The following is a 23,608-nucleotide window of genomic DNA, read 5'->3' as shown; positions in this document are numbered from 1 at the left end:
GCTTTAAGACGCTGATCTGACACCCACTGAAGACACCTTGTAAATAAGGCAAAATGGGTCTGTGTGCACAAGTTAAATAGAAAACACTTAATGTGCAGCTTGCAAAAGGCCTTTTTCTTTTAAACTACTGCCATTTATATACATCATCTGCAAAAACTGCTACCACAATTAATTTGTTTATTTCATTTTAACATAACTGTCATGAACCAGTCTGCAAAAGTTGTGATACAGTTGGCAAAGGAAATTGCAGTTAAATAAAATTTATTTCAAGAAACTCTAATTTTTATATTTTAAGGATTAAAAAATTGGGTTTGGAAGAATTCAGCGTTTTTGTGAATCTAGTAAAGTAGCACACATCTTTAAACCGTAGAAGAAACTGAATAAAGTGGTACAAATTTCAGGTCTGTAAGTCAAATGGTTTTGAGGTTGCAACCTTTTTAAGGTTATAAAGCAAGTCAAAAGTGGCAGAATTTTGGTCATTTTAAAAATTAAGAACTCTAAAATAAAAAGCACAAAAAATATTCAATTTTGGATTTTTCATCATTTTGATAGAATAAAATAATCTATGTTAAATTAAATTTTGTATTGATGGATTTCACATGGAGAGATCTTGATGTTTTCATTATTAAAAATGCTAATTTGTGTGTAGTTAAGAACATGTGTATAGGCCTAATGAAGTCATCAATCCAGTTACAAGTTTTGGATTTGCAGTGTAAAAACAGGTAAGTTTTAATGTATTAGTGTGTGAAATAATTGATATAAGAGAAATTTTGTTGAAATAGCGATGTACGACACTAGAAATAAAACGTGTAGCCAGAGAAAAGCGTTTCTAGAAGCTCCTGTCAGTAGAAGCCGCTCTTGGACGGACGGAACTTGTATGACTACTCTTGGCAGGCGAGCTGCTCAGCGCACAGGCCTTCTCTGTAGGTGGCGTTGCTGGAACTCGCTCTTTGGAAACGTCTTCTCAAAGTGAGACCCGGCGTAATTCTGATAGAGAGCGTCATGCATTGTATCGCTCGTCGCTGTGTATTATGAGTAAGTCTTCTGGCCATATGTGTTTAGTGCTACCGGAGCGGGTCGGTAGTAAGTAAAAATTTCTTATTTGCCATCATTCCTGAGATTGTAATTTTCGTGGCCAGTGGTACATTTATATTAAAAAAAAAATACAGCTCTAGGCTATTATTATTATTCACGCAAATTTCTATTTCAGTTCCTTGTTCATTGTTCTCTTTGAAAGCTCTATATCTATTTTGTTAGTCCACTTTTCCTTTTTGCTTTAAATTGTTGTGCTATTTCTGTGTGAACCTACACGCCACCATTTTAAAAAGCATTCAGGAATTAATGAGATGCTAATTTAAAATTGTTTGTGTTGGTAAGTATTAATTTACTAACCTTCCTCAGCATTCAGACAAACGCATGAAGAAGGTATCAACAAAATTATTTAAATATTGTTGTAAATCTAACACTTTGTTTTTGAGGCTCTGAATATGGATACATTATGCTGAACTTCGGCAAGTATTTTCACTTCTAACATTATTTGCTAGCGTGCTGCTTATTTTATTATTGCTATCTCTTATCTGTAAGTTTGCAGACTAATTTGTCATAGTGTTGTTCTGTTTTTGGCACGAAGCCATAAAAAACCTCATTTAGTGAAGTAAGAGTAGGTTTGTTCGAAAGATACTGAACCTTTAGTTAGCAGGAATACATGTATCAATTACAGGTACAGAACCCTAATCCCCTTCAAAGCAGTGTCCCTGGCGATGCAAACATGTCTGCTGGTGCTCCTGCGATTGTTGGAAACATTCCTGCAACTACTCTTTTGGAATTACGATCACTTGGACCATAACATTCGTCACAGTATTTTACTTTGAATCAATTCCTGATCCTCTTACGGGCAGTTCAAGCTTGGGAAATAGCTAAAAGTCACATGAAGCCATTTCAGATGTGTAGGGAATGATCTCTTTGGTGTGACGGGAGTCTGAATCAGATGCACAGTGTTGGTGGTTGCATTATTTAATGGAGCTCCCCTCTTTTTTCTTTTTTTTTTGCATAGCTCAGATCTTTCATGCCTACAGCATTACAATGGTGATGAAGGACTTTCTGGTAATATTCTTTTGTGTTCTGAGGCTCTTGTGTCTTGTAAGCGACTACTAATAAGCTTTTTTACTGGCTTGTTAGGCCTAAGGTAATTGAGGATTTTCTTTCAGGGTTAACTCCCTCAGCCTTTGATAAGCCAACATCATACTACAAGGCAGTAGCTGCTGGTTTTGGTCCACCACAGGTATTTTATTTCCTCGGTACCCCCTATATGTGGTGAGCATTCCCTTATCCGCCACCTGCGGAGGCGCCCGATGGGAGACCGGCACTCCACAAGAGTGTACAAATTGGGGAAGGACGATCATTACGGTTTGAGACCGATAGTGGATTTCAGCAAGGAAGTGCACTGTCTCCACTACTATTCGTCACTGTTACGGATACCATAATGATGAACATCAAGGAGAAGTCAGGTGAACTAAATGCATTTGCATTCAGTGATGATATCACAATATAGGGTGAAACTGAAGAGGAAATACAGATCAGACTCGATGAATGGGAATCTAAATTCCAGAAATATATCCTCAGCATAAGCAAGACCAAGACAGCAGTCAAGAGATGGACAAGCAGCAAGTGTTAAACTAGGAGACCACCAACTAGAGTGTGTGGACAGTTTTCCTTACTTTGAAAGTGTAACCTCCAGTGATAATTTTGTCAGAAATGAAATCACCAACAGAGTGCACAAAGGATCTGTCTTCCACCAGCAAGTAAGATCACTTTTATGGGATGGCTTGATTCCAAAAACAGCCAAACTAGTGATGTTTAATAGCTATTTCAAACCAGTATTGACATTGATATTGAAACATGTACCATCACAAAAAGAGAAACATCAAGGCTGCAAGCATCAGAGATGAAATTTCTTAATCCACCATCCAAAATACCGAGATGGACAAGTCCTGGAATGAGGAGATGAGGAAAAAAGCTGGAATAAAGACATCCCTGTTAGATCGAATTGGCACATCTAGACTTCGGCGGTAAGGGCACGTGATGACAATGGAGCCAACTAGAACGGCCAAAATATATTTGGGAAGACAGGTGGGTGGGAAAAGATCTCAAGGAAGACCTCGAACCCAATGGATGAACTTGATTCGGGCTGATGTAATGACCAGAGGATGGACAGTGGATGATGATTTCCATGAACATATGTATTTGGACGGGAAGAAGAGGAAGAGGCTCATTACCAGTACCCAGGAAACTGGAACTGTTAAATGATGATGATTCTTTTGTGATGGTTTGTCCTTGTGGCTGCATACTTCTGTTGCTCCAGCCCGCAACAATAAAAAAGAATGTTCAGTGTGACATTGACTTTGTTATTGGCTGCTGTTTTTTACACAAACTTCAGGGATGTCTGGTGTTTCTATTCTGATGGCTGCTTCTCAGTTTCTGGGCCGTACCCATAAACTCGTGTCTCATCGCCCGTGATCAAAGTGCTTGGAAAATTGTGGGCTACTGTTTGTATTTTCCAAAATGGCCTGTTCGATTTTCAGGCAGTGTTGCTTCTGCTTCAGTGTCAGGGATTTTGGTATGAATTTTGCAGACACTCTCCTGGTGCACCAATTGTTCATCTAAACTGAATGTACCAGTCCAATGCTTACCCCTTTCTCATTTGCGTGTGCTTACTAGAGATGGGGGATCTGCTCCTGAACTAATTCATAGAGTTGAATCTTTCAAAGGAGTGAACAATCAGTGATTCAGAAAAAAAGAACGGTAGCTCCAAACGTTTCCCACAGCAGAGAGAGAGAGAGAGAGAGAGAGAGAGAGAGAGAGAGAGAGAGAGAGAGAGAGAGAGGTGGGGGGGGGGGGAGAGAGAGAGAGAGAGAGAGAGAGAGAGAGAGAGAGAGAGAGAGAGAGAGAGAGCGAGTCGGGGCAGGTCAGTGGGGCCTCTGCTGGTCACAGCACAGTGCACGCCACACAACACAGCCAGCGCCGGCCTCTACCCTGCTTCTGCCTTGGCTGCCTGCATTGTGCAGTGCCCCATTGGATTTTGTGTTTCACATATGCTGTGCCCTCTCTGTGCTTCCTCTGCCGCGTGCAGTGTCTGGCGCACCTTAGCATCGCACTCCATCGGCGATCGTTTCAGTCGCACGTCCTGCCCTCTGGGCAGTTGATGCGAGCAACAGGACAGAGAGCCTCCTAGCGGAGAACATAGGAACTACTTGCAACAACCTGCTCGCAAGAGAACAGACGATTTGTCTCGGAGCGGGTGAGTGGTGGCCGTTCACTGCTCCCCCCACCCTCGGAACTCGCCCGCTCAACGCTCACCCCACCGTTCTCGACTCTAGCCAGAGCGTTGAGCAAAGCAACTCAGGTGTCACTCTGGTCTCTGCGGTCTTAGCTCGCGCAGTAATACAGCTCGCGGCTCGACCTGCTTGACTCAGCGCCTCTACATCGGAGTTCGTCTCTACTGGATATTGTTCTTCGTAGTAATACCGTTACGTATAATTATGTTATGTATACATCATTTGTTTTTATTTTATTTTTATTTGTTTAAACTGATCAGATCAGGTTCCTGACGGCTCCTCTTACTATAGGATTTTTTATTATAGTCACTCGAATTTACACTTTAATTACGAGCGAACCGATAAACGTGTAGCAAAAGTGATACACCAATATTTTCCTTGTTTTATTCTGCGGAAGCCTATATGCAGCACTTTGGTCTTACAGTCAAATTTACATATTTTTTTCTTATTTTAGTACGGATTTTGCGATTTTAGGCGTCTTCGAAAGGAAATGTTCACTTTAAAAATATATGGCTTGCGATGTATTTGTACGAGGTTAATGAAATTTTAATACATTATAGCCAAATATATTGTTAATGTAAATCTCAAGTTACAATATTTTCCGATCACCCAAAAAACCACGATAGTGCAAAATAAATCAATAATCAAAAACTTTGTCATATCGTGGGAATTTCAATAAACAATACAAAATTCTTACTCATTACCTGTGTTACTTCAAAATAGGATCAAATAAGATCAAAATACAGGTATAGTACTGTAATAAACCAAGTTTAAAGGGCAATGTGCCTTCCATTTATTTTCTGTTGTGAATGAGTGGTGAGTCATGGAAAAGAGCTAGTTCATTTCAGGGAGTGAACAGTTCTGATCCGATCTCTGAAAAGAACAGTTTTGCCCATCTTTAGTGCTTACACTGTGACAGGTCGGCACTTTCTCAGCGTGGCGTTGTCATTTCGACTTGTCGAGGGACTGCCCTGATACTTTTGGCTGCCCACTGCTTTGTGGCCATCTTTGAAACTGTTTTACCACTTCTTTATCTGTGAGTTGCTCATTTTTAGCATCGACTCCCTAGAGCAGTTGAATGTTTTGAACGGTTTCCACTCCAGTGTCTTTCGTGAAGTATTATTGTCAAAAGTGTGGTCTCGTGGAGTATCGAGCGACTCGATTGAATACATCTCGGTGCAGAAGGCGAGGCATGTTATCTCGGATGGAATGATATCGACATATATAGAAATAGCTTCAGGTGTGCCATAGGGAAATGTGTTAATACACCTTCTGGTCATGTTGTGTATATTAATGGCTTTACATACAATATTAATAGTAACCTCAGACTTTTTGTAGATGATGTAGTTCACTACAATAAAGTATTACCTCAAAAAAAGCCGCACAAATGTTCAGTCAGGTGTTCACAAGAATTCAGAGTTGTCTAAAGATTGCCCTCTTTTTTTAAAAAAAAAAAAAAATTGTACAGTTCACAAAAAGGAAAAAAAAGTTGCATAATGTGACTACAGTATCAATGAGTCACTGTTGGAATCGGTAAACTTATACAAATATGTGGGTGTAACACTTGGTAAGGATTAGAAATGGAACTCGAGCTTAAGTCTTAGTGTTGGAACTTCAATAGTGGCAACTATTTATTTGCAGCTCGTACCAAACAGATACCTATTTCAAAATTTTACTGGCCTTCAAAGTAGTCACCAGCATTGAGTACAACCCGTTGCCAGTGATGTGGAAGTCGTAGGATATGCTTAGCAATGACAATTGTGTTGACAGTTCGAGCGCCACGGTCTGACGCCACACGAATCTGTAGCAGTTCTGAAGCGAATGCTGAGAAGTGTTTCCTTCAGTTTAGAAATCGAGTTGAACTCACGAGGGCTGAAGTCAGGGGAGTGCAGTAGGTGGTACAGCACTTAGCAGCCCCAACAGTCAAACAAATCAGTAACAGCTTGCACTGTACGTGCTTGAGCATCGTCCTGCAAAATATAAGGTGGAAACTTCAGTTCATTGGTAGAATACTAGGGAAAGGCAATTTGTCCTCAAAGGAAACTGCACACAAAAAGACTCGTGCGACCTATCCTACAATATTACTCATGTATATGGTACCAGAAACAATAGGATTAACAGGGGATATTAAACTTACACAGTGAAGGGCAGTGTGAATGGTCAGAGGTTTGTTGGACCTATGGGAGAGTGAGGAAACTGAGCTGACACACACTCAGATGGTAAACACAAACTATCCTGAGAAAATCCTAAGTGTGAACTTCAAGGAACTGATGTTAACTGTTGACTCTTAGGAAAATGTTATAACCCCTCATGTATCACTTGTATAGGGATCGAGAGGGCAAGATTAGAATAATACAGCACACACAGAGGCTTTCAATCATTCTTCCTGTGCTCTGTATGTGGATGAAATGGGGAAGAAGCCCTAATAACTGGTACAGTGGGAAGTATCCTCTGCCATGCACTTCAGTTGTTTGCAGGGAGTAGATATAGATGCATCATAAATGTTTTGGCACGTTTCATGCTATATTGCTGCTCTTAAATGGAATCCAGTGAACACTTGCCACACATCCTCATTCACAGGCTGATTGACAATCTCTGCTGGTGGGAAAAATATTCACAGCATTTGCACAACTGCCTCCCACGGTATTTCCACTGAAGAAAGTCTCCTGCACTTCATATTTATTTTTTTTATTTTTATTTTTTTTCCCCCTCCACTGGAAAATGAGGCAGTTCAATCATCATCATCATCCTGGACAGTTTCCAGCCTCTGGACAGGTCTGTTTGGGGAACATAAGCCTCTCCATCATCTTCTTGAAAGCCTCTCGTACTTGGTTTGTGGATCCTCCAACAGTGCTACGTGTTGCTTACATTTTTGTTGGTGTGGTGATGGTGGTGGGGGACGAATTTTGATGAAAGATATGCTGTACGTGTGAAAAAGTTATTGAAAAGTGGGAGTTAAACTTCCTTATTAAATTGATGACTGCTTAGACATTGCAAAAGCCTAGTGACTGAGCTAACGGAAATGAATTTAAAATTTCAGAGAGGAGGACGCAGAAGAAAGAAGCTACGTCGCTGTGATTACGATGACAGTGACAACAACAACGTGGATGCTGTTGCACACAAAATACCAGTGGTGAGTTACTAGATTTAGAATTCTTTCACACAAGAGCAGCATGATAGACCACAGTTTTAAGTGCAGTGGATCAGGGTGTAAGATACATAACAAAGGTGATTACAGCTTATGAGGGGAGCACTGTTTTGTAATAGAGGGACTTACAATTTGTGTAGGTGCTCATCATCGAAAATTTTTTTCGACTCTGTGCCCTTAAAATGTTTCCCCATATTACAAACTTGCAGTTTTTGCATCTGTTTATTCCCACATATGTTCAGTTTTCTACATCAGTATATTCATCTTTTATGTTGGCTCTTTAAGTATATGAAATCCAGAAAAGAAATTGTGTATTCTGTGTTCAGTTCACTTCGCTAAAGTGTTGCCCATTTCCACTTTGATTAGATGATTTCCTCTGCACCTATCTTTCTTCTTTCCTGTTTCTCATCTGCATGCAGCTACTACTTATTGCAACATTCCTGTTCACTCTCAGTTTAATTTTATCTATATTTAGCCTTCTTGTAATAAAACGTAGGACTGGAATTGTAACACACAATATGTGAGCCTCGTGATACGTGGTTGGAAGAAATCGTTATCTAATTAGCAGTTTACTTGGGAGCAAAGAATTTACTTCCTGCTGCGTCTGCCCTGAAAAAATTGTGAGCTGAATGTGTCTCTGCTGTTTTGTCATTTTGTGTCGGATAGCTGTCAAGGACGAATGTTACTATAAATAATTTTACTATTCACATCTTTAAAAAATGTTACACGGGTGCTTTATGTAGTTGTTCTCACCATTCACCGAGGTGGTCGTATTTTTGCTTGCAGAACCATCAGGATGTGATCGTAAAAGACGAAATAATTGTAAAGAGAGAAGTCGAGTCTGATTCTGAAGATGTGGTGGACACAGGTAGACAACAGGTAAGGTGGAATGAAGACAATGTTCCATAAAGAATAATTATACTTGTTAATTTTATATTAACAACAGCCTCAGTTGCAATGTTTACCTAGATTTACCTAGGTTTCAGTCGGGATAACCCAACCTCCTTCAGAAAAAAGGAACTAAGATTTGTCCATAATGGACAACATCAAAAACTATAATATAGTAATACATCATCATATTGCAATAACTTATCTGGGAAACAGCCTCGGCCCCACTTCGCAACCACAGTACGGCAGAAACGGATGTTGTACTGGAACTTGCTATAGCCTCGAGAGCACGTGCGCGATAGTGTCTCACGCGCACTTGTTAACACTGGTACCGACATGTACTCCTAAACTTAAAATTTTACAAATAACCAGGTGTGACTAATGAAATTGATGTATACGTTATCCTCCCAAGGAACAAAGATATATCGACTGTCTTTAACTTTCGTAATAATTTGTTGGACGTCAAAAGTGAAGGGAGCAATGAGTTTACTATTTTAAGCTGACCTAGCATATTTGAGCTAATCATAGAGCTTGACCGCATGAGGATAACTACGGGTTTCAAATACCAGATAATCCCAGCTATTCAGCAAATGGGAGTGCTAAAAACATGTTGGCAAGGGTATAAAGGGGAGGAGATTCAATGGAGGCTCTGTCTGCAGGTATCACCTGAAGATGATGGCAAGGAACGCTGTCGAAATATCGTGGTTTCAAAACGACTGCACCCGGCTGGAGACAGTACAAACAGTGACAAAAAATGTTTCTAGTGAAGTTCTATTCAAAGGGGATCATATGCCTGTCTAAGCAAGATAACTAGTTTTCGAGGTATTCTATCTAGAAGATAAAAAAACGCATTAGCCTTTGATGCATAATTTTCAGCCTTGATAAGAATTCATTTAAACATTTCTTTTTTTTTTCTCTACAGCTACTTGCTTTTTATGCATATAGACTCATTTGTGTGGCACATGAATGTTACTATTAAAATCTGATGGAAGAAAAAGAATGTCCTTTTAAAAATGACATATATTAATTCAGAACAGTCCTATTATACAGTTTTTTTGTTCAGTGTTACACACCTTAACATTTACATTGGACTCAAAATAATTTGTTATGAAAGTTTATCAGCAATTACTTTCTTTTAATATTTTAGCAATCCTTATGTACAACACCTACACAACTAAAATATTGCAATATCTGTTGAGCAAATAAAACAGTACTCAACCACCGTATAGTGTTCGGTCAGTTCCATTTTTAGAGTTTTTATGGTCATCGTATCTGCTTCAGGAAGACATACATTGACTTTCAGCAGTAAATAGTGCAGTGAAAATTGACATTTCTCTGAAAAATCTGCAGAAGTGCATGTTTATTGGAAAGCAGCATCAAAATGGGTGTCACGGGGGAGGCTCCTTTCTTGAGCAGAGGAGGGTTTCAACAGTAATTTAGCGTACCAGTCTCGATCATAATGAGCTTCTGCCACTGATTCCAAAACACTGCCGATATGTTTGGGAACCTCCCTACTGAAATCACCACTGAGTGTGTCTGCTTTCTCAAGCAAACTATGTTTCAGTGTCCTCTGTCAGGCATTGTGATTTGTAGAGTAGTGATGTTGATATGGATGTAGATGTGGAGAATAAGCTTACCATTCCACAGCATTTTTTGGAGCAATTTTCTTCTTTTGGGCTCCAAGTCACATTTGTCAGCATGCATGAAAAAGTCCTTGTTGAAATTGAGTGAATGAGATAAAGACAATCTTAAAACTCATATCACCTACTTGTGCAGACATCTTGTTATTTAGCTTCTTTACTTTACATTGTTTAATATGTTCACATCGACATACATTCTACACTTCAGTTGTTCCAATATTGTCTTTTTAAGAGTATGAGCCACTTCTTTCTGGTCCATGCTGACCTGTAAGGCAGTTTGTCTCTTTTGATGTCTGTCCTTTCTAAATAGATTAACTGCAAATAAAACCAGTGTTATAGCCCATCAGTATTGTTCTCTTGGTCCACACAATAGAAGGGAGGATAAGATTAAACACTGCATAACACAACAAACTGAACTTTTCTGCATGACTTTGATATATTCGTGACACAAAGTCAACTAAATTAGACACGTGTAGAGAAAAGTGGCAACGAACAACTGATGAGGAAATGGGAAGGGGAACATGGCATTTTCATTGTTTGGCACCAGTCATGATTTCAACATTATGTATACCATGTACAAGATCCGACAATAAAGTAATGAGGCTGATATGAAAAAATCTGCCAGAAAGTTTCATATCAGCGCACACTCCGCTGCAGAGTGAAAATCTCATTCTGGATCCTTCAAAGTAGTTCCCTTCTGATCACACACACTTATTCCAGTGCTTCTGCCATTGATGGTAATATTTCCGGAACTCATCTTCCATAATATCCTCAAAGACCCTCATCACAGCTTTTTGGACATCTTGTGTTGTTTGAAGATGGTGTCCCTTGACCGCCATTTTGACTCTTGGAAATAGAAAAAAAGTCCCACGCAGCAATATCTGGTGAATAAGGTGGCTGTGGTAGTACTGAAATTTGTTTTGAGGTTAAATATTGCTGTACTGACAGAGCAGTATGGGATGGCACATTATCGTGATGCAGAATCCAATTATTAGTAATGTTTTGGCATGGACACAAAGAACTATTTTACGAAATCTTTCTAAAATTTCTTTGTAGTAACATTGGTTAACTGTTTGTCCAGGAGGCACCCACTCTTTATGAACAATACCCTTGGAATCAAAGAAGCACACAAGCATGCATTTCACTTTTGACTTCGTCATGCGAAGTTTTTTTGGTCTGGGTGATCCCTTTGAGCACCAATGCGAACTTTGGCATTTTGTCTCTGGAGCATACTGAAAAAACCAGCTTTCATCACCAGTGATAACATGGCTCAACAATTCTGGATTGATTTCCGTTTGCTCTAACAGGTCGGCTGCCACATCTTTCCGTGTTTCTCGCTGTTGTGGTGCGAGATTTTTGGGGACCATTTTTGCACAAATCTTTCTCATGCCAAGATCTTCAGTTATTATTAGACGAACCGTTTCTAGATTGATGTTCAGTTCTTCTGCAATTATTTTCACGGATAATCTTCGATCAGATCGTACGAGTTCACGCACCCTGGCCAAGTTGACATCCGTCCGTGAGGTTGATGGTTGTCCACAGTGGTCTTCATCTTCAACATTTTTTCTGCCTTCACTAAACATTTTATGCCAACGAAAAACTTGAGCTTTTGACATAACCTTCTCTCCAAAAGCCTTCTGAAGCTTACCGTAAGTTGTCGCCGCATTTTCACCCAATTTAATGCAAAAAGAAATGGCGCACCCTCGCGCAATATTATGCAGTTCCATTTCCATGATGAGAGACACAAACACGTGTTAACTTACTACAGCACAACTCACGACTGAGCAGTTGCATCGATGTGCCGATTGGACTAGAAGCAGCTTATATAGACCGAGGTCAAAGATATTGTGTCTACGCAAGCCTGTAGGGTTGCCACATCTTGCAAGGAAAATAAGTCTCATTACTTTGTTGCACCTTCTATGTTAAAAAATATGTAACCAGTGTCAATACAAATGTGTATTAGAGTATCTGGTAAATATCTGAAGTTAACAACTTTCAAGATTTTTGTTAATAACATAGCAGCAGCAGCAGCAGCAGCATAGATGACTAGGAGTGGGTAACTGAGTAATCTTTTACTTGAAACTTCCTGGCAGATTAAACTTTGTGCCCGACCGAGACTCGAACTCGGGACCTTTGCCTTTCACGGGCAAGTGCTCTACCGTCTGAGCTACCGAAGCACGACTCACACCTGGTACTCACAGCTTTACTTCTGCCAGTATCTTGTCTCCTACCTTCCAAACTTTACAGAAGCTCTCCTGCAAACCTTGCAGAACTAGCACTCCTGAAAGAAGTGGGTCGTTGTGGGGATGTTGTGAGGGTGACATGGTATTATAAGGTGGAAAGTGTAACATGAGGCTGAAATGAAAATGAAAATAAAAATATATGGCGAGAGATAAAGGTGAACTAGAAAGCAACTGGAGATCTGGTGTGAAAAAAGGCGAAAAAGTGTTGGTTATAGCTGGGCTATGTTGATCCTGTGGTGAACTTGGGTTGGTAGACAACGATGTGCACAAAGGTTATGTGGTTGTGTTGCCGCCAAAACACGTTAAAGGGTGTAGCAATTCGGGAAAATTTCGATAAAACTGCGTGTAAATGTATTAAAAGGAGTGGTTTTGTGGTGGCAGATTGTGAAAATGAGGCTAACAATTGTCTGACTAAGAAATAATGACGTTAAAACCTGTGGGAAGCGGCTAAAAAAGATCGTGATGTGGCAAAAACGGAAATGGAAAAAAAGCGAAAGTTATTAGAACTAGCTGAAATGGCTGTTTAATAGCTGAAAGGAACTGTTTGTGAACTGGAACCGGTGGATTTTGTAGCAGCGGTAATGTTGAAAGCGGAAAAAAAATTTTTTTGGTTATGGTTTGGAAGTGGGTTACGTATTATTGAGTATATATAGGCGGGATAAAATTGTATGGTAGATTCGGTAAAGAGGAGAAGGGTGAATAAAAAGTGAAACTACTTGCAAAAACAGAAAGAGAAAATAAGATGACAGGAAAGATTTCGGAATGTAACAGTGACAATAACAAACGTAATTGTTGGGTTCAAACTAATGATGTGAATAAGAGGGAAACATTCCACGTGGGAAAAATATATCTAAAAACAAAGATGATGTGACTCACCAAACGAAAGTGCTGGCAGGTCGATAGACACACAAACATACACACGAAATTCAAGCTTTCGCAACAAACTGTTGCCTCATCATGAAAGAGGGAAGGAGAGGGAAAGACGAAAGGGTGTGGGTTTTAAGGGAGAGGGTAAGGAGTCATTCCAATCCCGGGAGCGGGAAGACTTACCTTAGGGGGAGAAAAGGACAGGTATACACTCTCTCTCTCGCGCGCACACACACACACACACACACACACACACACACACACACACACACTAGCAGACATTTGTAAAGGCAAAGAGTTTGGGCAGAGATGTCAGTCGATGCGGAAGTACAGAGGCAAAGATGTTGTTGAAAGACAGGTGAGGTATGAGCGGCGGCAAATTGAAATTAGCGGAGATTGAGACCTGGCGGATAACGAGAAGAGAGGATATACTGAAGGGCAAGTTCCCATCTCCGGAGTTCTGACAGGCTGGTGTTAGTGTGCAAACCACGCATTTGCGCACTTTTCTGCAAATGTTCACTCACAATAAGAGCCAGAATATGCCTCCCTGTCAATTGCAGAGGATTCTCGTCATTGTAGCTCCTTCCCGTACCAGCTTTTTTCTGTTCTGTAGCATGTTTTTCGACAGTCTCCCTTACAAGAGAAAGATAAAACTCTGTGAGTGCCGTTTTTTGCCCTGTTAGTGACTGGTAGATAATATGAGCATTCAGAATGCACAAATCCAGAATGTGAAAAAAATATTTCTTGTACCTTTTCACAGTGTTACGCACTGATCTCACTGAGCTCAGTAACATGTCACAATGGTCAACTGCACCCATACTCTATTTGTAATCTGCAATTCATTGTGGTTTCTCTTTTTTTTTACCAGTATTTGTGTCAGTCTTCTCTGTTTCAACCATTTGTGTCATGTGATTTACGGTCACCATGCACGCCTCTTTCTTATCGCAACACTCGATGGTAAGGATCTTGTCAGTGGACTTACAGTGTCTGCTCGTTTTAATTTCTTCTGCAGTTTTGGCATGTTGCGCCTATTCTTACGAACAGTGCCATGTGTGGCTGTTCCGTGGTTGTGAAGCCAGAAGAGGAGGTCTGGGCTGGAGTACCAGTTATCAACATACAGAATATGACCCTGTTCTAAATGCTGTCCCATAAGAGTTGCCAGTACGCCACAACTTTTCCCTAATTTGTGGAACCCAATTTCTGTTCATGTATATACAGTAAAATCCTAAATATGCCCACTCTGACAGTCACAAAGTACAAATGGCTTTATTCCGAATCTGCTTTGTTGGAATCAGTTGCTTAAAAGATAATAGTCCTATGAACAGCAAGACACTTTCATCTATACAAAGCTTGTGATGTGGACGAAATGAACTAAGAAATGTCTTGGGAGCTTTGTCAACAATTGTTCTAATTTTAAATAGACCGTCTCCTCCAGTACTCACAAGAGTTTTCACTGAAGTGTAGCGTTCTCAGAAGTAGACAAAAACGGTCTCGGGACATAATTTCTCTGAAAACTGGTGTGTTCAAGAGTGTGTCTCCGGACCAATAATCACTTAATTAGAACTTCTTAACTTGCACCATTAGAAGGCAAATAGCAACAAAACAATACATGTTCTCAGATCCAGTGTCTTTCCACTTAAGCAGTTGAGAATTCACAGATTCTGTAGTATTTTCTCTCATGCAGACATAAAAACAATTTGTTTCATCTGTAATAAATTGCAACACTTCTTCAGGAATAAATATCTGAAAAAATGAAAGAATGGTTGGGGTCAGTATCTAGTTGACATTTGTGTCCTGAACTTGAGGCATCAAAGTAATGGTTTTAATAGCTGAAAATCTGTTTCTTTCCTGTCAAACATGTCACTTCCTGATTCCTTGGATTCAGAGAAACTGTTGACTGTAATTCTTGCTCTCCACTCTGATGTATAGGACCGAGGACTACAGCTTCGAGATTCTGTCGAAGACTCGTCACTGCTAGCAACGTCAGATAATTCACACTCACTGTCGCCCCCCAGTGAGCGTATCCAGGATCTCTTTATCTGTGGAACCACGGTGACGTAACATTTCTCCTGTAGAAAACAAGAAAACTGACAAAAACACGGGAAGTAAAGTTGAATTTTGCAAAGAGGGAACACAGCAACAAATGTACGCACTCTCGAACTATACAGTAAGATCACTGAACAGCTACTGGAAGAGCAGGGTGGAAAGACAGCGCTGCACGTTTACTCGTCTGTAGCGCTCTGGTAGCTGTAACTCAGCACGTGTAAACTCGCCCCTAGCAGTGAAAAGGCCGGCGCACGGTGCACATCAACACGTCCTTAGCGCTGTAGGGAGAGCCAAAGGGCCACACATAAACACGTCAGGTCCACCAGGGGAAGGGCGAGGCATGGCGAGTTATCGTGTCCCTGGCAGTCAAAGGGTTAAAGGGCCAAACGAGTTGAAGCTTGCTGCAACTTGTCAGGTGTGACAGCCACGGGTGGTTTCCCTGACCGTTGCAAATCGTCGAGCTCCGCCGAACCGCCTTCTGATGACCCCACCCTCTGTGCACAGCAAGTAAACTTCTCTCAACAGCAGATGCTCCGTAGACTTTGTACGAGCATTTGTGAATATTCCCCACAGTTTATTTTCTCTGCAGTGAGAAATTCAATGACGGCATGTCTCTTGCAATGTACATTACGTACAGACACCACTTTGAAGCTGTCCTGCCGCTACGCTGTCTGTCGGAAGTGTCCGGAACCTGGCGCAGTCACTCGGCAGACTTCAAATAGTTTCCTTGAATTGCATAAGAAAAATCCTGGGAGGGTTCCTTTGAGAACAAGTAGTTTGATTTCTAGTCACACTCTACCAGAATCCGAGCATTTGGTGTGTATGTCACGATGCTGATGGGGTTGTTAAACCCTAATCTTCCTTTTTATTCTTGTCTTGCGGCTGTGAATTTCATAGTTTATCTTAAATTTATTCTTGTTATTAACAACAGCACACGAATGTGAGGGTTCCAAGGTTCCTAAAGAAGGCTCTACAATAGGTCTGGCTATTGGATAATGCAATACCCGTACTGAACACTTCAAAGAATATTTTTTGGGCCTAGAATAGTTTTTGGTCTTAGCTGCATTTCCCTCAGAATATTATGCCGTAGGATAGTACTGATAGTGTATCTTGTCTGTAAATGAATACCAGTGGCTGTACGATTAATATATATCATTGATGTTAATTTGGAATGACATTTCTCAGAATTGCTAAAGATTTGTCGTTACTGTAACTGCCTGTGGTTCTAGCTTAGCAAGTCAAACTCGTGTTTTTCAGGATTTTGAATACTTGTCAGTCAGGGAGGAACCATTAGAAGACCCTGACGAATCCACGTTGTCAGCAAATGAAGAGGTGAGAACTACACATTTTTAATATCATTTTACTTGTTCTGAGTCTCATAGCAGTGGCACACCCTTGAGGAGATGGTGATAAAAATGTAAAATTAATTAGCCTAAAGGAAATAAAACAGTTGAGCCTAAAAATTAAAACAGAAACTTTGGTAATTAATAATTAGAAAGATCAGCATGTCAGTTTATCTTTGCTTCAAAGTGGCTGTCTTGATGGTAAGTAGATAGTGATGATAAGTGGATACAGAGATACTTTTGTCAGCTTTGTTGTGAGTCAATATTCAGTTAAATTTAAAAAAATTGGTAATTGTTACCAAGATTGTAGCTTCCATTAAAACTGAGTATGTAGAAAGTTGAGCACTTGGATGCGCACGGACACGCCTGTGAGGGAAAGTTAAATATTAAAAGAAGCTGTGCCCGGTAATTCACATCTCAGAAGGGTTATTCCAAAATTGCCGAAAAGGCACATAAAAAGTAGTATCAGTTTTATAACATTTTTTGGTGTTCGGACCAAGTCTTTAGGAGATGCAAGGTTTGGCTAAAAATAAAACATTTTTTAAAATAGAAAAGCAGCACAGACCTCAAAGTCAAATGCCGAGGCGCGTGACGTCTCCCCTCCTCATTCCCCTTACGTGTTCACCTGCCGACCCCTCAGCCGGCCAGAGGACTTTGTTTGTGTCGGATTGTTGCAGCCAATTGAAAAAATGCTTAGTGTCTTAAGAGTAACAGAGTACGGTGAAATTTTTAGTGAAACATTTGAAGTCTGCCACAGAGGCCCATTTGTTTTTCTGCACAGGTTTCTGAGTGGTTCAAGTGATTCAAAGAGGGTAGAGATGAGATTAAAGACGAGTCACGTCCCTGGTAACCCTGAAGATCAGCAATGTACTGAAGCATTGAAAAATCGGAGATTTAATCGGAAAAAAAAACGTTAGTTCAGGATTCGTGTGGTTGCTTGTATCGCAGTGATTGACTAACAGTTATGCACATCTTGCATGCAAATTTCTATGTGATGGAAGTTTGTTCAAAAATACTGTCCAAGAGCCTGATGCCTGAACAAAAAGATTTTCTTGTGAACATTTGTGCTGACTCTCTGAAAACCATCAAAAATGACTGTAAATTTTTTGAAATAGTAATAACATGCAATGAATTGTCATTTTTAACTTGAAAGGGTGGTTTGAAAAGCTCTCTCTGAACCGCCACGAGAGATCAGTGCCAGCATAACGAGTTGTTCACACGATATTCGTTGGACTGCTGGCTGTAAACACGTGCTACGTCAGTGATCTTGGAAGAGAGCTGTGGCAGTGACGTGGCTCTGTTGTTTTTCCCGTGTAGTGATTTGTGAAGATGGGGAAAAAATCTGGATTTGAGCAGTGATTAAGTGCTCCGTAAAGGACGGCACGAAAGCTAAGGGCATTCGTGCCGATTTCTGGAATACACTGGGGCACTCTGCTCCTTCATATTCGACTGTTGGCAGGTGGACAAAAGAATTTAAATTTGGTCGGGAGAGCTTAGATGGTGTTCCGCAGTCGGCCAAGATGTGTCACTACTCCAGAAATCATCGCAGAAGTGCACAAAATGGTCACGGAAGATCGCCGATTGAAAGTGCATGAAATTGCTCACACTGGCCACGTGTCATCTATATATCACATTTTAACTGAAGAATTAGAAATGAAAAAATTTTCTGCAAGATGAGTGTCGCAACTCTTTGATGCTTGCCTGGACACGTGTCGTCACCATGGCAAAACTACACAAACTGAGGTATGAATTGTTGCCACACCTACCTTATTCACCTGATACACCTATGTCAGACTTCCATGTCTTCCGAAAACTGGAAATTTTTCTTGGTGGATGAAGATTCACTTCGAATGAAGAATTGATTGCTGGAATTGACAACTATTTTGAAGGCCTGGAGGAAACTCATTTTCGAGATGGGATCAAGGCATTGGAACACCGTTGGACCGAGTGCATTAATCTACAAGGAGACTACATTGAAAAATAAAAAAGTTTCAGTGATGTAAGTACTTTTTTTCTATTCTGTTCAGAGACCTTTTCAAACCACCCTCGTACAATTTCGAAACCTAGTGCACTGATTAGCACATAAAGACCCCCACTTTACTAAAACTAAAGAATGCTGGAATGTCAGATTGTAATTCAAAGGAATGATTGTTGTTTTTCCTTGCACGTGAGACAGTGTATTATAATCAGGTACCTGAAGCTCAAACTGTAAAACCATGCTCTGTCAGTGTGTCAGAAGGAAACAACCTTAATTGTGCCAAAACAAGTCTGGATTCTGCATGAGGCCAGGACACATACTGTGTGGGTTGTTAAATCACTTTTGGTCAAGTATGGGTTCCCGATGTTGCAACATCTATCGTGCTCACCAGATCTTGCTCCAAGTGTCTTTCTTCTGTTCCCAAAAGTGAAATCTACACTGAAATGAGCGAGATTTGAGGCAGCTGAAGCTGTGAAAGAAAAAGTGGTGAGACCATAGACGAGCTATCAGAAGATAACTTCAAACACTCCTTTGAGCAATGGAAAATTCGCATGGAGCAGTGGTTAGATGATGGATTGAGTATTTGAGGTTGTAAACTGTCACACTCCATGCATTCTGAGGTATTTGGCTCAAAATTGTGAAGTCCCATGACAGCCCACACTGCTCTCAAGAGTTGAGAATGGAAAAAAGTAAAATGAAATTGAAAACTGACTCTCACTTGGACCTCCGTGAACAAGATTGTTTGTGTTTCCACGATAGGTGCATCCGATCTCTAGGCTGATAGTTGAGGTGTGACGTAGCAGCATTCCATTCAGAACATTAGGGAAGGCTGCCAGATTTCAACAAGCAAACTGTGTCAGCATCTCATTTCTCATTCATCATGAGAACTCCATAAATATGCAGACAATAGTTCGAAAGTGTGACCACAATGGAATTTGTCTGTGTTGTTACTCAGGTAACTCCTACCATCATACAGCCATTTGACACAATATCTCTCTCTCGCTTGCCTTTGTTTTGTGTGTATTTTAGCATTTGCGCATGATGTTCTCCTGTTGACCGAGCAGTGATTTGTGATAACATCTACAACTACAACAGTTTAAGCTCCCTGTGACACTCATTTGTCTGTTATCATACCAAATAATTGAGCTTTTTGTATCTATGCTTTAGGGTTTCATTCAACATACACTTCTTTGATTCTGTCAGCAGCTTGAAAGGCAAGACGACATACAGTGAGGAATTGAGAAGAAAATCATTTGTATTTGCTTTTAAAGCTCTTTTCCTTTCTGAATTTGCAAACAAAACAAACAAACTACTATATAATGTGTATCCAAGTTGAACTTCATCTTCATTATTACATGCCTACAACTACTTTTTCAGTATTTATAAATAATTAAAGACACTCTTTCAAACTGATTGCTACAGTATCTTCTGTCATTATTTGCTACTAAGAAAATTTTCATTTCTTCTAGGTTCTTTTTTTAATATCATTGATCTGCTTATTTATTTCTTATTGTTATGGAAATATTGGTATGTTTGTTTATTTCATATGTTAATTCAGTGACTTTAAGAATATAATTTGTTTGATTTTTCAAAGAGGTATATTTTCTTGGTTTTTGTTTTATTGTTTTGAAGATGCTCCAACTCATCTTTGCATGGTGTTCCAAGGTATTCATAATCCTAAAGCCTAATTGCATTGATTCTGACAATGGTGGCCCTTCCTTTATGTATTTATTGTTCTTTTTTTGTTTGCCTTGTCATAAACACAGGCACACACTAATCAATTACAGATGTAAAAAAGGGAAATCACATGCAGATATTCAATGGAAGAATTGTCATGGAGCTTGCTACTGAGTATTGTTCATCACTTTGTGAGCACTTGCTAAATTTGATTGTTGTGATTGTATAATGGTATTGTGTGTGAAATAAATTACAGAAACATGTGCATGAGAGAGGGAGGGGGGGGGGGGGGATATAAGTGTGTGGGTTGATATAATCAACAACTTGCAGCAGCAAGAGTTATTACAAAAGATACTGTGCACTATAGTGACATTATCTTCAAATAGTGCAGTTCCTAAAGCAATTCAATGAACATATTGATCTCTTGTTCATATGTCTGGAGTGATACATTCATAAAGGGAGGTGCCCAGGGGAGGGATGAACTTCTTGGTGGTGGTCTAGGTTAGGGTCCCAGATGTCACATTCTGCAGCCATTCACCCAAGTGGTCTCTCGTTTCCAAGTATCGACAAAAAGTATTTTGTGTGATGAGTTACACCCCTTCAAAATAATGTAATACTCGGAGCCACAGTGACATATAGAAGTGAATGCATTAAGATTTTAAAATCTTTATGAAAATTATGTAGTCATTATTTTTTGAGTTAATTCATTAACATGTTATTTCTAATCCTTTGCACGTCACTTTAATTGTTGTTTTAAATTTGTTTCATTTCTTTTTTTCCTTCCTATTTTTTTATTTGGCATATTTATGCATATAACTGTAATTATTTTTATTGATCTATGATAATATTTAAATGTCTGAAAATGGTGCTTTCATTAAAAACAAAATACAAAATAACTTATTTATACTGGCTGAGAAGTGGTGCCAAATATGTGTGTGTTAAAATGCGTACATTTTCCTACATTAAATCTTCATGCAAACTTTTAAAACATAAATTCTTGTTGCATAGTGGACAAAATGATGCAGATGAGGATTTGAATGAAAGACAGGATTATAGATAAAATGGAATTCAAGCAAATTGAGGAATGAAAATAATGAACATAGAAGAAAACGTATAACAACTTGGGAAGAAGTTAAAATATAAAAATAATTAGAATCATATGTACAATGATTTCCAACGGAAAAAAGTGAGATTAAAATGATGTTGGAAAGGATTAGAAATTTAAAAAAAATTCATTTAAACCAATTAACTAAATAAAATTTGTCAGTCATTTCAATAAGAATTTGAAAGTAAAACCCTCGTGATGGCATTCAACGCATAGCTTCCAGTGCATCAGGTATATATCTCAACCACTATCCTACACCACTGCTCTGGAAATTACTATTACTTCGAAGGCTCTTAGAATATCACGCAAAATTGTTTTTCATCAATTACTCACAAATGAGAGCCAACTAGGGTGAATGGCTGCAGGATGTGTTACCTGTGACCCCACCCTACACTACTGTGTAGGTGGTTTCTAAAAGTTGATCCCACACCTGGGGACTTCTTTGCGTCAGAGAAGTTGGCATTTTTATGGAGATGTACTGAAATTTTACTACTTTGCTAATGAAACAGCTTTGGATGAAAATGATCCCATTGACTTTTTGCGCACTTTCATGTTATGTGGTGGCTTGTAGACTGCAGCTGTAGTAGTAGTAGTAGTGGTAGTAGTAGTAATACTATTACTGGTATTGTGTATCATTGTTTGTTTGTATGTTTTCAGTCATGTGAACAAGTGGGTCATGATCAGGAACTGCCAGTTATCATCAAAGAAGAAATTGTAAGTATACATTGGCCAAATTTGTTGACTATCTTCTTCAAAGAAATTCATTAGCGTCTACATAACAGTACCAGTATAGAATATATGGGCAATCTATTGATACGGAGAGGCATACAATGTGCTTTTGTATGCCAGACTTTCTCCTGGTGTACACAGTGTTCAAATAATGTACGGTAGTGCAGCTATTTTACATTGTGCTGTGATGTCATTCTGTTTGTCACGCAAGTCAGTGTGTTATTTATAAACCCATCTTTCTTTTAATGTGACCATAAGAAGCCTACAGTAGTTCACTGGCATCAAACAGAGACCTCAGTTTGAGAATGAAATTTCTGAAAATAAACATTTGGAACACAGCATTTTATGGAAGTGAATCGTGGTCTGTGGAGATACCGAGAAAGAAGAGAATTAAACAATTTGAGATGCAACATACAGAACGCTGCTGAAAAATAAAGTAGGCTAACAAGAGATGATGATAGGTGGAAGTGAGGAAAGAACTATGTGAGACATACTGATTAGAGGAAGGACAGAGTCATGCGACACTTGTCAGGCTTCAAAGGCAGTAAAAATCACAAAAATTTAACTGAAAACTAAAACGATGAAAAATTCCCGGAATTCTAAAAAATTCCCGGGTTTTTCCCGGATGAAAACATTCGTGGGAAAACCCATGATAATATATCAGGGTGTATACGACCCGATACAACCGGGAGATCTGGGAAACCCCCCCCCCCGAGATTCCTTTCTTTAAGTGCCGGGAAATTCTACGTCGGTGTATAAAACCATAAACATCGAAAGGACTGCTAAGTTTTACAGTGCCGAGGAAAAATATACTGTCACTTAACACGGAAAAATTGTATTTTCATCTGGGAGAAAGTGTATTTTCAACTGGAAAATCTGGGAATTTGTTTTTCTTGTCCACGTACACACCCTGAGAGATGTCTGTGGCATCCGGGTCTAGAGATCGTGTCTACGTGTGACCTGCAGCAGGTAAGCTGGACGTACCCTCTGCCGAGACGGTGTCGGCCACATCTGGCTTCTGTTGGGTTGCTCTGAAGTCCCGTGCAGCTTGCCGTCTCAATGTGGTGCTATCGACCGTGCGTCATAGCAGTTCCAGTAAAATGACCCGGCACCGTTACCTAGGGCTCGGGAGATGACAGGTGCGAATAGACACGCACTGTTTTGGCACGTGGTGCACTACATCCAGAGTCCGGACACAGCTGATAATAGCTCAGGAGGAGGTTGCAAGTGGAGCTTTCAGATCGACCAGTAGACGGCACCTGAGCTCGTACCACTGGCGAAATACGCAGACTGCTAAGTAACCCAGTTGTCAGATGGGGAGCAGATAGTCTGAAGGGTTACTGCGACTTGTGCTAAGCGTGTGTACTCATTTTAATGAGGTTACGGGAAGGCAATAGATTAGAACTCTAACAGGGTAATGAGATAAGTGTGTAGCTGTCTCGTACACATACAAAACTGACAAACTTTTTAACTTCGTCTAGAGAAAAACTTATGTTGTGGACAACACTTAATGGTTTAATAGACTTTGTTACTAATAACTTTGTTCTATTTTAATGTTTGGCTGTCCTTCTGGTTTTTGTCACCACTGTGTTTCCTAGTTGGACTACCTC

The 23,608-nt window shown here is 39.8% G+C and overlaps 1 protein-coding gene across 1 annotated transcript in view; it reads left to right on the top strand.

The window, feature by feature from the left end:
- LOC124554170 overlaps positions 1-23,608 on the top strand; it is a 162,772-nt gene that overhangs the window by 120,705 nt on the left and 18,459 nt on the right. Inside the window, exons 9-12 of the mRNA XM_047128241.1 lie at positions 7,375-7,467; positions 8,269-8,361; positions 16,424-16,498; positions 21,927-21,983. Of these exons, the coding sequence (XP_046984197.1) occupies positions 7,375-7,467; positions 8,269-8,361; positions 16,424-16,498; positions 21,927-21,983 (318 nt within the window). The remainder of the gene's footprint in view (positions 1-7,374; positions 7,468-8,268; positions 8,362-16,423; positions 16,499-21,926; positions 21,984-23,608) is intronic.

Source organism: Schistocerca americana, chromosome 11 (genome assembly GCF_021461395.2).
Source record: "Schistocerca americana isolate TAMUIC-IGC-003095 chromosome 11, iqSchAmer2.1, whole genome shotgun sequence".
NCBI classification, from domain to species: domain Eukaryota; kingdom Metazoa; phylum Arthropoda; class Insecta; order Orthoptera; family Acrididae; genus Schistocerca; species Schistocerca americana.
Note: the sequence above shows the minus strand (reverse complement) of the source record. Positions and strands in the feature narration are given on the sequence as shown.